Source organism: Hippocampus zosterae, chromosome 2 (genome assembly GCF_025434085.1).
Source record: "Hippocampus zosterae strain Florida chromosome 2, ASM2543408v3, whole genome shotgun sequence".
NCBI lineage: Eukaryota > Metazoa > Chordata > Actinopteri > Syngnathiformes > Syngnathidae > Hippocampus > Hippocampus zosterae.
The window spans coordinates 22292071-22306575 of NC_067452.1; the positions used below are offsets into that span (position 1 = coordinate 22292071).

Here is a 14505-nt window from a genome sequence, read left to right on the forward strand (position 1 = left end):
AGATTAAGTGATGGTGTAATGAAGAGGACAGGAAGGCGGAATAGCAGGAGGGCAGCGAGAAATGCGTGTAGATAATGTCAAAGTAACTCTGTAGAATAACACAGTCGGAGTGGAGTGGTGGGGGAAGCAAGAGGGATTGTTATGCGCATGACATGACCCCCATTAAACCCTTTTGTTCATAGGTGCAAATCTCACTCGCGTGTCGATTAGGTGTGTGTGTGTGTGTGTGTGTGTGCGTGTGTGTCAAAGTTTGAGGTGGCTGATATCCAGAGCTCCAAAGCTCATCTTCAACCGTGCAGTTTCATTTACCCCCTATAGAGGAGCTAAACAAGTACTTAGTCGCATGGAATTAGAAGCAGAGCATGAATGATTGTGTGTGCACATGCACATGCACGTGTGAGCGTGAGAGGGGTCCTGTGGGGGTAGGGCTTTCTTTATCTCTCTTTTTTTTTCTTAGTGCGGGAACCAACCTTCTAAGGAATGATCCGGATCATTTCCTCAAAGTTTGGCTTTATTCACACAAGAAACAAGGTGTCACATCAACATTTTTGAACCAATCTGAAAGCATTGTTTCACCCAACATCAAGTACACAGACAGAAACATGACAATGAAACACTCGAGTCACTCAACTGTTTTTTCTGTACTAAAGATGATTTTGTGTTTTGTCTCGATTTAAGAAAAATGTTTTTGTTGTTGCTATTTCCATGGTTACAATAAAAAACAACAACAACAACACAATAATAATTTTAATGTGTCTAAGCGTGATATTTACTCTATGTTTTGCCTTGACATCTCAGGAGGATTTATGGAAAGAGCTCAACAGATTCTCACAAGATTTAAGCAGGCAAAGCTGATGGATTTTCTTGGATGCTAAGAGTTTTAATGGTAAGTATTTATAAAGTTAAAAAGTCCTCTTCCAGCTAATGAAAATCTTCCAGGTCAACTATACAAACTTACTCTTACAATTTCAGGTATCAATGTAAATAACAACAATCATCTAACCAGTGTTTTTTTGGGGGGGTGATTGTTTATAAATATGGCTTTTGCTGACAAAAGATAAAAAAGGAAACGGTTTACCAATACACCATCATTAGACGAAATGAACAAGATGAAGAGGAAGATGGCAATTTTATAAACCAAACCCAAATACATTTTATCCGATTATTTAATTATTTGATTCATTGTCAGTACAGTGAATAAAAACGTTGTGTTGAATTTAATCAATTTTATTTAATGAAGTAGTTGCACAAAAGCAAATCATCTGAATCCAGAGACATTTTTTAAGTAGATGTAATGATTACTACAAGATCGTCTCTGGCTCCAGATCATTTTCTTTTGCGCAGCCACTTGACAAATTAAAATTGAGTAAATTCAATGAAAACTTTTTACAGTGTAGGTTATGCGAATATGAGAACATTAGATAGCTGCAGCCTCACCACTGCCTTCATAAAACCCATGCCTCAGGTCCCCGAGACTAACCTACAAAAAATGCTCCTCAAAACGGCAAAGTCAAATGAAACCATCAATGAGCAAAACTGCTCCTTAAAGAAAAAAAAAGTGAAAATTCGCCATTAACAGCTTCAGTTGGTAGCTCAGCAAATTAGTGAGAAACTTTTTATTTTTTTAAGGTTTGGACAGCATCGAGTCGCACATCTTTTTTTTTCCGGCCACTTTTGTCTTTCCCCTTCCTTAAATTGTATGATGCTATCATAATAACATCTACCGGAAAAGTGAGATTCACCTCTGTCCTTGAAGGAAATGTGATGGAATTGGTCATCGGGACAAAAGTCAAGACCTTTGAACTGTTGAGTCACCTCACAGGCTCCGTGTTTATTTCCATGGCCCATTAATATTGTTGACTTGGTAACGCACCCCACTGAACAATGTGAGAGTCCTTCATGCACACACACACGTGCGCACACACACACTATGGCGGAAATCTCATGTCGCCGTGAGAGCTCTGTGCGTCCTTGTGGACTGCTAACCCAGTCCTTTGGTATACGTATATTGATTCCTTCATTCATTTTCCAATCCGCTTATCCTCACGAGGGTCGCCGGGGGGGGGGGGGGGGGGGGGGTGCTGGAGCCTATCCGAGTCTACAGCTCGGGCAGTAGGCAGGGGACACCCTGAACTGGTTCCCAGCCAATCGCAGGGCACACAGAGACGAGCAAACATCTGCGCTCACATTTACATCTAGGGACAATTTGGAGTGTTCAATCGGCCTGCCATGCATGTTTGTTTTTTTTGGAATGTGGGAGGAAACCAAAGTACCCGCAGAAAACCCACGCAGGCACAGGGGAGAACAAGCAAAATCCACACAGGGAACCCGGTACCTCTGCATTGTGAGGTTGACGCGCTAACCACTGGACCACAGGGCCGCCCCTTTGGTATACAGTACTTTTATAAGCACGCCATTTTAGAAAGCCATGGACTGTCAGGGATTATCCTGTCACATTGCCAAAGAGTTTTAGCAGCCCTGAGCGACACCCCCCATTGGAGTGGCTTTTTTATTTTCTTTAAAATATATTGAATTATAAATAAATACAAAGACAGAAGCAGCAAAGAATATTGAGAATGAAGGAAAAAGAATTGAAAATAAAAATCTCAAACAACACTCGTTGTAAATCAAAACAACCGACAAACACGGTGAAAATAAGAAGCATTAGAGGTGTGTCCATCCTAACCAGTTGACCACTAGGCCCTATCAAAGTATCATCTTTTCAAATGAAACAAAATGACGGAGAGACCAGACAGGAGTGTTTTCCAAGCATTCCTGCAATAAATGACTGCAGCCAACTTGACCGCCAATGTCAAGAATGCGTGTATGAGTGTGTGAGTGTGTGAGTGTGTGTTTGCGGACCCTGACGAGAGATAACGCAAACAGATATACCCTTTATTTAGCAGTGCAAACACTCCTATAGGCTGTTTGTCGTGTTTGGTCAATGTGCTGTGCGTTCTACAAAACAGCAATAAAACGTTTCCGCACCAGCGCACAAAAAACAAATAGAATAAGAGGGTTGTCACTGAAAAGGGAGGTGTCAGGAAAGGGTTGGAGGTGGGAGTAGGTCTGCGGATCTTCCCGCAGCCCCATATGCTACTTCTCTGTTAAATCCGTTCATGCGTTCTGTATGTACTTGTGGGGGCGCTTCCTTTGTGCCACTTTAGCACACACTCAGATTAATGTCATTAGAGTTTGTCAGCGGCGCCCCACTGTTACGGATGGTGCCAGTTACAGGAAACGGGCAAAGATGCTCAACATGGTTCAAGATTACTGAACTGCTTTACAACGCAAGCGTGAGATTTGAACATTTACAGTACAGTATTGTTCTCTTAGGTGTGGTGATCCAAAAGGGGTGCCGCGACGTATATTAACACGGCAAGTCATTGATTACACGCCACATTGAGCAGATGGACTCCAAGGAGAAGTGCATGAAGCCATCAAGGCTCTCCGAGGCGGAGCGGGTCGGGACTGACGAGCGCAACACATGTGCTGAAACGTCTCAAACTGTCGCTGACAAATTTTTATGGAAACACACACGGCATATCCATTCAGTTTTAATTTTTTTCGGTTTTGTAGGTCACCAGAAACAAAAGAACAGTTGGTATCAGTTTGAGGTGCCTCTATGTCAACACAAACAAGTTGAGAGTTTCCACTGAATTTCACAGTCATCATATTAAGTAGCTGATATGAAATGCATCTTTGTCACATCACCTATTCTTCCATTTTTATTTCCTGTAGGTGTGATGACCGGGTGTCCCAAAGAACATTGTGGGATTTTTGTGTGTGTGTGGCATGAGCTGTATCACTGGCATTGTTTTTCCCCCCTTTCATTCACAGCATCTCATTCAGACACGATCATCACTCACACTGTGTATGTATACAGGGTGGGGCAGAGTTGCTGAGTTGCTTTTGGGGAGGAGGGGACTGAAGTGGCCAGTGACTCATTGCAGAATGGATCGTGTTCTCAAAAGGAGGGAATCCTTTGTGTGTATCTGAGGGGGGAATCTACGAGAGGGATTAATTATTACTTGTCCAGCAGATGGGGATAGAGTACAGCTTTTCTTACCTGCTTATTTATAAAGTATAAATATGCACTTGCCAATACACACGCACATGCACACACAGACACACACACAAAGACAAAAACTTGGAAGCAAACGACTTTTTGTCTCTTTCACTTCCCAGCACTATTAAACCTGGTAAAAGCAGAAGAGCCCACTTCTACTTTTGCACAACGACAGCACGAACAAAGCAATTCAATTTAAACAAGTGCCCGCACAGTTCCAACACATGGGAGGAAGCTTCAGTGAATTTTGGGCATCTCTACATCCTGCACCACAGGACTGCATTCATAATTCACGATCTCAAGCGAAGCTGCTTGTGTCGCAGGGTAACCATGGAAACCTTGAGTACACTAATGGGAGATGGCTGAGGGTGAGAGCTCAACCAAGCCTAAACCAAATTGTCTGCGTCCAGCAGAGCAGAAAAGAAGCGGCATGTTCATACAGTCGTGGGCACGTGCATGTGTGTGAGCGTGTGTGTGTGTGTGTGTGTGTGTGTGTGTGTGTGTGTGTGTGTGTGTGTGTGTGTGTGTGTGTGTGTGTGTGCGTGTTAAGCCGGTTTGCTCATCTTTGTTGAAGGCTTGTTCGTCTACTCTAAGTGTAAACTGGATTTGGGGGCGAAAAGAATCTATGGCGAGCACCAAATCCCAACACTGGATGAGAGTGGCCTCCAAAGTTACAGACCTGACAAACAATGTTTCAGCAAAGCCAAGACCTACTTTCGCAATCAACGATTTATGGAACATTTACACATGTCACAATTCCTCACGACTAAACAGATTTCCCGGCCAGAATTTGCTATTTAACTATGGACCACGCCTCACTCGTGTTGCATATTAACTTTATGCAAACGTACACCCACGGGGAGAACCTCTCTGTGATAACCCATCCTGCATGTGAGAATGTGGGGGTGTGCGTGTCAGTGAGCGTGTGTGCTTGTCGGGGGTCGTCGGTGGTGCGGGGGCGGGGGACATAAGGGAGCGTTCTAGTTCCAGATGTGTGGAACTCACCAGACAGGCAGAGGACCTGCGCAGGAATTGGATAAGCAACTTGAGGGGTCCCTGACTAAGAGAGTGCAGACAGCTCATGGTACAGTCACCCTAAACAAACCAAGTGTACAGGGTGATTCAGTGTCAGTCAGATCAGTCACTCTGAGACACACAATGACTCAAATGTTAGTTGACCGTATGTGTTTTATGAGGCCAAATAATAATCCTGTTTACCGACCTCACATTTGTATTAAAGACCAGAGCAAAGAACATGTGTCATTGCAATGCATCATGTACAATATCTAAAGTCTAATTCAATGGATTGTGGCCTCTGTGTGACCGGAGAGGGGCCTTTATGTATAATGGATGAGTGTGCGTAATAAAACATGAGATGAAGAAGAAGAATCCAGGATGAAGCTGCTTCGTGTTGACAGCTTGGCCAGGAAGAGAGAAGAAATAGAACGGCAACACTGCCCCCTGGTGGCAAAAAGCATCCTTTTGTGATGAACCGAGCTTTTACCTTTCAGCTTTGTACAATACAATACATACATGCTGATTTATATAGCGCTTTCACAACAGCGGAAGCTGTAACAAAGCGCTTTACAAAACAGTTAACATAAAGTAAAATAATAAACACAACACATAACATAAAACACGGACAGTCGTGCAGTCCAGGATGTTTTGAATTTTTTGGGGGGTAGTTTCTGGTTAAATTACAGATATGGCTTGCAGGGATGATATCTGCTCAACCTCAGTCCATTAATGAATGATGCAGCTCTAAAATCAATCCATCCAGCAGGGACCTGGACTGTGTCGCAACTGAATGGCTTCTAAGGGATGTATTTGTGCAGTTACCATGGAAATGTCAGTACACGGGCAGCTGTGGGATTTTTGTTGCAGGATCTCACACATAAACAACGCCCAAATAACAGTTGACGGTGAGCTAATGTGCACCAGTGCAAACGCATTCAAACCTCTCACGTTGAAGAGCTCCAAGTTCACCCCCACCACCCCCCAAAAAAAAAACCTTCTCTATGCCAGACACCACACACAAGAAACCTTTTGTCAATGTTTGCAAACAATTGGCGCCAAGATATTTCCAGCTGGAAGACAGTGATGGACTACAGCTGATGAGAATTGAAAATAATAAGATAAGATAAGATATCCTTTATTTGTCCCACACTGGGGAAATTTTCAGCCTCCAGCAGGCATGCATGGCATTGTACAACTAGATTTATCCAGGAAGGTTCGGTGTTTTAATTTACAATCAACACCATCTAAATGAAATCGGGGAAAAGTGTGGCTGAGGACAATTAATCGAGAAGAACTTGGTAAATAGTTGTTCTGAGATGATCATAAGACTGCCGAAGAGCATAGTAGACACTTTGAAAGGGACAGGCTGCATCATGGGGTTTGTGGAAAGCATTTTCTCACAGGCTAGCCTGAACGCTAACAATAGCTCGAATTTAGGCTAATTTGAATCTGAATTCGAATTTGTTATTGCATTCAATCCATTTCGCAGTCAAAGCATCTCGTCTATGCCACTAGTCTGGTCACCAGAAAAGTCAATTCATTATCCAGCCGCTCAGTGTTATTTGAATCGGAATTTCCACTGCGTCTATTTTTGTTTCAACTCACTTATAAAAACCTAAATTACAGCTAACGTCCCATTTCGTTTGGAAGCAATTGACCTCTTATAACATTTTCTTTCCAACTCACATTTCACACATTTAAACTATGGAGTTTGAGAAGAAGCCCCCGCCCCCAAAAAATAATTCAACCCATTTCTCAATCTCTGCGTTTTGGTCAAATGACATTGAAGGGTTTTTACTTATATTTGTGGTGCAATTTGAGTTTTTGCCACCCAGAAGTGTGTCTGACGACATGCCGAAAAGGTTTACAGCTTCCCATTATTCAACAGCGAGTAGTCACCTCAAGGGGACGTTGGTGTGCATGAGGACAGTCAGCTGAGTTATGCATCAAATTGCTTCTAATCCCACTGAATAACTTCCCAGTTCTCCAGCGATATCGTAATCACACTCGAGATGATGGCCCTTCGGCTTTGCTGCGGGCGTACAGCGCAAACAAATCATCTGATTGTGACATAATCTTCACCAGTTGGCCAAAGGGCCGCTTTCTGATGACAAGGCAGTGAGCAGCAGCACGGAAGCTGTAATTAACTGATGAATGGTCTTGTGATTCCCAGACAAACTCCCAAAATGCTAATTGGACACAGCAGGTCTTTACGCAACTATGACACAAGCAAATGCAACTTACCCATTCCCGAGATCATCGATATCCACATCATCATCATCCTCATCCTCATTGGGACTTTTCCCACCAAGGTCACTGTCGCTCAGGTAATCTCGTTTCATCAGGGACGGATCCGTGTCATCCAGATCTTCGATGAGGTGGATGCCAGAAGTGTGGCTGATCCGGATGGCAAGATCTGATTGGGTGTTGACCGTAGATGGAGCGTCGCCAGCCTGCAGACGCGGGCTTGCTTGACCGTACCGCCATGACAGTGGAGAGGAGCGATTGGATAGACTGGAAATGGAAAATGCAGCAGCTTCATCACTGTCGTAGCACTCGGTCCCCGCCAAACAGCTACAGAATGAGAAAGATGGTGTTTGAACTATGACGTTGATGATGGGGAAAAAAATTAATAAATTGCCATTCTCGTCCTTCAATCAAAATTTTGAACACCACTATCTGAGAGCTCAAACATATACCGGTATTTTTTTTTCAATTTTTGATCTGATTAGACTGGGAAGGTGGCCTACACACAATCAGAACCACTGAACTACATTGAAGTGTTATGGCAAGGAAAGCAAGCTTTATTCTAAAAGCACAAACTAAGTCAATGTGCTTCAAGTACAACATTCAAAAGCATTTACAAACACAAAAAGTAGATTATTAAATTAAAAAACACACACACACACACACATAAAGTTCCATCTCAGGACAACATTTTGGAAAAAAAAACTTAAAATGGCAGCAATTTCAAATTGTGCTGGCTGAAAATTTCGAGTTCATCCAACTTTTCATTCATACTCTGGTTGGTTAGCGCAAGGCAAGTTCGACTTCAGCTGTGATATGCACACATTAAATAATAAGCACCCCTGCTTGGTATGACATATTTTGTGATGTTTTAAAAATATTGCTGTCAAGTGATTAAATACATATTGATTATGAGCTGCTCCAGATATGTCCAGCATAGTCATGTGCTGTCACATTGCATTTTTGCACAGTATCTATGATATCTCTAACTGTGACAGTGGCAGTGGTGGTATTCCGATGTGGGTTCACAGGTAAATGTTTTTTTATCCACCTATCAGAGAAAACATGACACATACATTTTCCCTGGACAATTTGTAGAATGTCTTGAGTAAGGCCAAAAAAGTGGTGCGTGGTTATGACAGCACTGCCTAGTATGAAAAGCAAAGAAAATGTCTTCCATCTGCTGATTTGCTCTTCTTCACATAGGGGAGCTCAACACTGAAGGGCAGACAGCGTGAGAGAGAATGCGTGACAGGTAAGGCATGCACCCAAGGATGAAAGATACACATGCGGTGACTTCCTAAACGCAAGCCAGTGGTTTATAAAAAAAAAAAGCAAAGAGCAAATGAAAGACATGCGCATAATCAAGAGCATTAGTGGTTGTCTTCTTGAGCCGTGTGAGCCCGCACAGGTGCCTTTGAAGGCAGCGTTAAGATAATCCCACATCAATTCTGAAGAAATTGAACAGAGCAGACTAGGCACTCAATGACAAAAAAAACGGTTTTCTTTTATTCAGAATTCGATAGGAGAACTTGCAGGTAGTTAAAGGGGAAATCAAGCCAAAAATGTTTTTGACAATAATATATTCCATCCGGCCCTACTAGTCTAAAGACGGTATTGTGATTAATACTGTATTTGTGGAATATGAATTAAGCAGCAAAATCCACCCGTTTGTATCCATCTCATGGTCCGGCCATTTTGCTGCTTGCTGTCGATTCAAAATGGCATCACAGTGCCGAAGGGCTCAGGTAATGACTATCACGGTTCAATTGTTTTCTAGGATTGGACATTTCACGTTTGAAAACTGAGTCTTTAGGCACTGTGAGATCATTTTCAGTCAACAGCAAGTGCTTTGTTCATCAGAATACCATATATAGACTAGTGGGGGTAGGGGGCAAATAGAATATATTATTATTTAAATTTAAAAAACAGACTCCAGCACGCCTGCGACCCTTGTGATGATCGTCGGATTAGAGAATGGATGGATGGATCGATCGATGGATGTTTATTTTTGCAATTCGCCGTATTTGCATGTCTGTATGCTTGCGTGCGCCTGTGTCTGACCTGTGGCTCAGCGGGACCCCTCTAAGGCTGGTCATTGTTTCCTCCAGGTTCTGTCGCAGGTCCAAGACATTTTGCACTGTCTTCTTCCTCTGGGATTCTGGGTCTGCAGCAGTGCATGCAAACAAACACAAAGGGATATTTTAAGACACTACAGCATTTTTTTTAACGCAGACAACATCCCTCCAATCATTTTCGAGAATGCTTTTTCTCAACGAGAGTCACAGGATGGAGTTTAACTCGGTACACTTTGGACAAGAGGCGGGGTACCCGCTTGTTTGGTCACCAGCCAAGCACAGGTCACATGTAGACAACCTTTAGAGGATAATTCAAAGTCGACAATTGACCTGACAGAAACATGTTTTGGAAAATGGAGGATGCCGGATCACAACAGCGAAACTGTGAAGCAGATGTGCAAACCACTTGAGCACCGTATCATCAATGACATCATCGACATGTTACATTCTAAGTGAAAGACACATGCAGATGTGGTTCACTGTTATCATTGTAGAATGTGAAGAAAAAACTGAGAAAAAAGCAAAAAAAAGAGGAAATGACATCACATATAGACTACAGAAGTGTCCTATAAGTGAACTCTGACATGTTGCCCGTCAGAAAATAAACCAAAGGCCTCTCACTGAGGTTCATGATGGCATTTGTCTCAGTCCCAATTATTCTGTAATCTGCTTGGGTTGCAAAGATTCATGCTGAGCAGCTGTTTATCGAGTGTGTGTAAGTATGTGTGTGTGGGGGGGGGGGAGCAATTTGCCTCTTGAGGCCCTCCCCAGGGACTTTCCAGTAGAAGATGCAGTGAGGGACAATAAAATCAAAATCAGCTTTAAAGAACATCTTTACAGCTTAGCGACACTGACACCATCCCTGTATGTTGACACAAAAGCTGCATCAACATTTTAACCTTGAAAGCATCATTTCTGCAATTTTTATGAGTGGTGAGCACTACCGTATGTGACCTATTCCAAATAATAATAATAATAATAATACATTTTATTTCTAAGTGCCTTTCAAGACACCCAAGGACACCAAAGACACTACAAGAACAAAAAACACAAAACAATACGGGTTGAGCAGCGGCAGCCAAAACGCACCAGCGTTCACTCAACCCGGAAGTCAGAAAGAAACCACAAGGTAGGGAGAGGGGGAGAAAAAATGGTGCGACAGCGACTTTAATTATGTGCAATTGTTTAGTTTCTTAAGTAAGTGAAAGTATGCCGAATATGTAACTGGTCATGCATATAGATACATCTAAACACATACAAGCAATCTTAATTTGAGATATTTTTTTTCTCCTTTATATTTGCGAGTCAAGCTAAAGCAGCTGCATTGTTGTCTGAGGCAGCCATATGGCCCTTCCAAATTTTCAATGGGAAAGTAACTTAGTCTGTGACTGTTACAAGCGCTGAGGTTCATGGCTGGTCAGGCACTGATATTACAGTGAGATTTAGAAATTTATTATCCAAACTTTGTGCTGCATTTGCCATTAATTAGCAGCCGGACCTCAAAAATCATTTGTAAAATAGTGTAATATCTGTTTCTTGTATTTGTGTGACATCATAGAAAGGGGAAGAGCCAGGTTGGGCGAATATTGGCTCCGGCAGTTAGTCTGAGTGGAGAGCGCATGGACGTGAGTTGTGGCTAACGGCAAGCCGATGAACGTGTGTTTATTGCTCCTTTTGTTTATTAAAATCGAACAGATTACATCAGCGACTGCATGCATCCTTCTGTCCACGTTGAAGGGCATTACAATATACATCGGCATTCCACACAAAATAAATGGCTAGCGGTTCTAGCGGTTGAGAGAGACCTTATTATATGGTGCAATTTCTTACTTATTTAAAGATTTACTCTTTGTATCATAAAGTGTCATGCAGAAAAATTAACTGGCTAATACAGTGGCACTGACGGAGGCTCCCTGCCGAATGCAGAATCCTGTCTGCCTCACCTCACATTATATCTGAAGTTTTAATCAACCAGTCAAGCACAAATACGAAATACATCAGAATGACTGGAAAATAGGAATGTATATTACAAGTGTCTGAAAACATCAAAGTATTTGAAAATGTGAAGCGGGACTTGCCAAAAGCCTCCTTTGCTGGAGTACACAAATATTTCCACGAGATGGTTCTGTCGTGCTTTTCAACATCTGCTTTTCGTGAGGGATTGCGCAATTTGAGGTAAGGCTAGCTGCTCATGCGGTACTTCCCTTCTCACCAATGTCAGATATTCTCAACATGGGTTCGATCGAACCTCGGGGGTTCGGTGAATCGGACTCAGGGGTTCGACGGCGCCTCTACCATGGAGGTTATGACACACCCGACCCAAAATGTCAATTAGTTATGACACGCCCGCTTGGCCACTCCGGGCTGCAGATGATCACATGACATTGCTTGTACAATCAGTGCGGTAAATTTAGTTCGCTCAGTCGTCAACGTGTGACTGTTGTGATGGTGTGTTGTGTTTGTTTTTTTAAATTTTTTTTTAATACATGCTATGTCGAAAAAAAGTGGTCAGACAAACATTTACAACATGGCTTCACTGGAAGTGATGGGACTCAGCGTCTTATCTGCATGGTTTGTCATGCCAGTAGAGCAACACAAAACTGAAGGAAAACTTCTTGAATCCTATTTTTTGTAAATTTCCCCATTGTGGGACAAATAAAGGATATCTTATCTTATTTTTATTTTTCCCTAATGACGGGTTCAATGAATGTGCATATGAACTGGTTGGGTTCGGTACCTCCAACAAGGTTAAAAAGCACTGAACTAGATTGTTGCAAAGGTGTACAAAACCGAAAATAAATGTCTCAAATCACACACATACAATAAGCTAATCAAGCCACTATGACCTCTGCACTCTGTCTTCCTTGTGTGCATTCAATAGTGTGACAGGGGGTGGTGATAAAAGAGATGTAATGGTAAGATAAAGAACGAAAGGACAGTCTGTTCAGTCTCTTCAATAGCCAATTTCAAATGAGCAGCTGACCCCACGTAGAGTAAGATGAGACAAACTCGAAGCAACGGGTGGGGAACAAAAAGAGAAATTTGTCTTGACGATATCAGAGAGACCCCTGTGTGGCCGCCAGCTGGAGCGCTTGACTCAATTTTAAAAAGGGACATCATTCTTACATTTCTGTCTCATTGCAAACATTACCACAAAAATAAGCAGAATCTGATCAAATATTCATTATAAAACAAAAAATGCCGATCAGTGTACTCCCTGCCTTAAACAAGCGAGTCCAGATGGCGAGTGAGGAGATGAAGTGGGGGAACAAGCCTGCTTGAATGAGAAGGCAAACTGTGTGTTGATCGCAACAACAGCTGCAGACAGAACACCGCAAACATACAAGTGTAGTGTGTATACTCGGACGAGCGCGCACACGTCAACACACGCAGGAACACTTGGCTCATACCCCTCCAGGTCAAGGATTGAGTCCCCCAAAGGAAAAATGGCCACAGACAATTGAGCAGGCAGCCCCCAGGGACGGACAGCTCATTGAGGAAATGATGAGCTCCAACCGCCGGCCATTCACGCGATGTTAACAGAGAAACGTAAACTAGAGCACATCATTTCTTTCAATGCTGTCGAACCGCTCTGTTTTATGAGGGAGAGTATAGAATAGACAAAAATAGCATTCACCTCTCACAAACACATAAACGAATCCGTCAGACAATGACAAAATAAAAACTGTGGCACACAATAAAAAAAACCCTCCTATTCACTAAAACATCTCTGAGGCACACCAAAATAACTCACACTAACCACTGTCTAACCACACAATCAAAAGGGGCTCTTAAACGCAGAAAAGGAAATCTTACACGCATCACCAAAAATTTAAAAAACTGTAATGGAAACCAAAAAGTCTCAAGCGCCAAAAAAATATTATTTTTCACACGCACAAAAAATAAACTTTCATGCACCAACAAGAGTTTAACAAGCAGAAAAATCGCAACAAAAAGCTTCTTAGACACACAAAATTTCACACATAAACACTAAAGCATGTTTCACACTCATTCCTAAAAAACTTTCACCGCAAAAAAAACCCCTCTCTCTCTCTCTCTAACTCTCTCTCTCACACACACACGCACACACACACACACACACACACACACACACACACACACACACACACAGATGTAGGCCTTAATTGAACACTTTTAATTACCCCTAAATGCAGGCTTTGCTTAATATTAACATCAAATTGATTGGATACGGTCTAGATTACTGTGCATGCGCTTGTTTAAGCGTGCACGTCCGTAAAATGCTTACTGGCCAGCATCTGTTCTGGCCTCGGTGGTCCCAGCTGGGGCATTTTGGATGGTGATGGTGATGGGGGATTAGAAATGCAAATATTCTTGTCAGAGCCGGCTGCTCCCCAGGGGTGCACATGAATCACACTGATCTTGTTTAAGCGCCTGTGTATGAGTTTTCAAGCTTGCGTGCATGCGGGCTCCATGTCTCTGTTACGAAGCGGGGGGATCCCACTGGCCTCAGTGAGTCACACTCGTCTTCATATATTTAACCTTGAAAAGTTAAATCGTAACAAGGTTGTGTTGGGAGAGAGTGTTTAGGTTTGGTTGATATACAGTCAAGAAGTGAAATGAAAGACAAGAGGAAGTAAGAAGTCAGGAATAAAAAGTAGATGTCGTGCAGGGATTTTTCCAAGAAACTGCTGTGTACTTGTTTTGTTCCCCTGGGTCACTTGTCTCTTCTATCCATTAGCCAGACAGAAACTCCCCAAAGGTAGACTAATGGTTTTGACCTTGTCGAGGTTTGAGTGAAGTAGTGCTGCGTCCTTTCCTGATTCTGTTGAGTCATTCATCAGTGATGAATGACTCAATAAAATCCCACTTCAACTCTTTCCTCTTTCTTGTCTGATCCATGTGCATGAGCACATACTGTATGTTACTATCACAAGAAACTCCTCAGAGATGATGTAAAGAATATTTTGGGGTGGTTGAGCTTGGCTGATGCTACAAAATGAAAAACATTGGCATTTTTATATTTTATTTTAGAAAGTAGGTGCACACTTTTCACTGTCACTTTAGTGGTGGTAAAAAGTCATGACAGCATTCTGTACTCTTGGCAAGTGACCG

At 42.4% G+C, this 14505-nt stretch overlaps 1 protein-coding gene across 6 annotated transcripts in view; it reads right to left on the reverse strand.

Annotated features, from left to right (window-relative positions):
- Nucleotides 1–14505, reverse strand: part of nav1a (neuron navigator 1a) — a 77648-nt gene that overhangs the window by 40222 nt on the left and 22921 nt on the right. For 4 of the 6 annotated variants that reach the window (XM_052058639.1, XM_052058638.1, XM_052058637.1 and 1 more), the window contains exons 6-7: nucleotides 9398–9500; nucleotides 7331–7660 (exon numbers count right to left, since the gene is read on the reverse strand). In XM_052058639.1, coding sequence (XP_051914599.1) covers nucleotides 7331–7660; nucleotides 9398–9500 — 433 coding nt within the window. The remainder of the gene's footprint in view (nucleotides 1–7330; nucleotides 7661–9397; nucleotides 9501–14505) is intronic. The other 2 variants (XM_052058642.1, XM_052058640.1) reach the window with 1 other exon arrangement.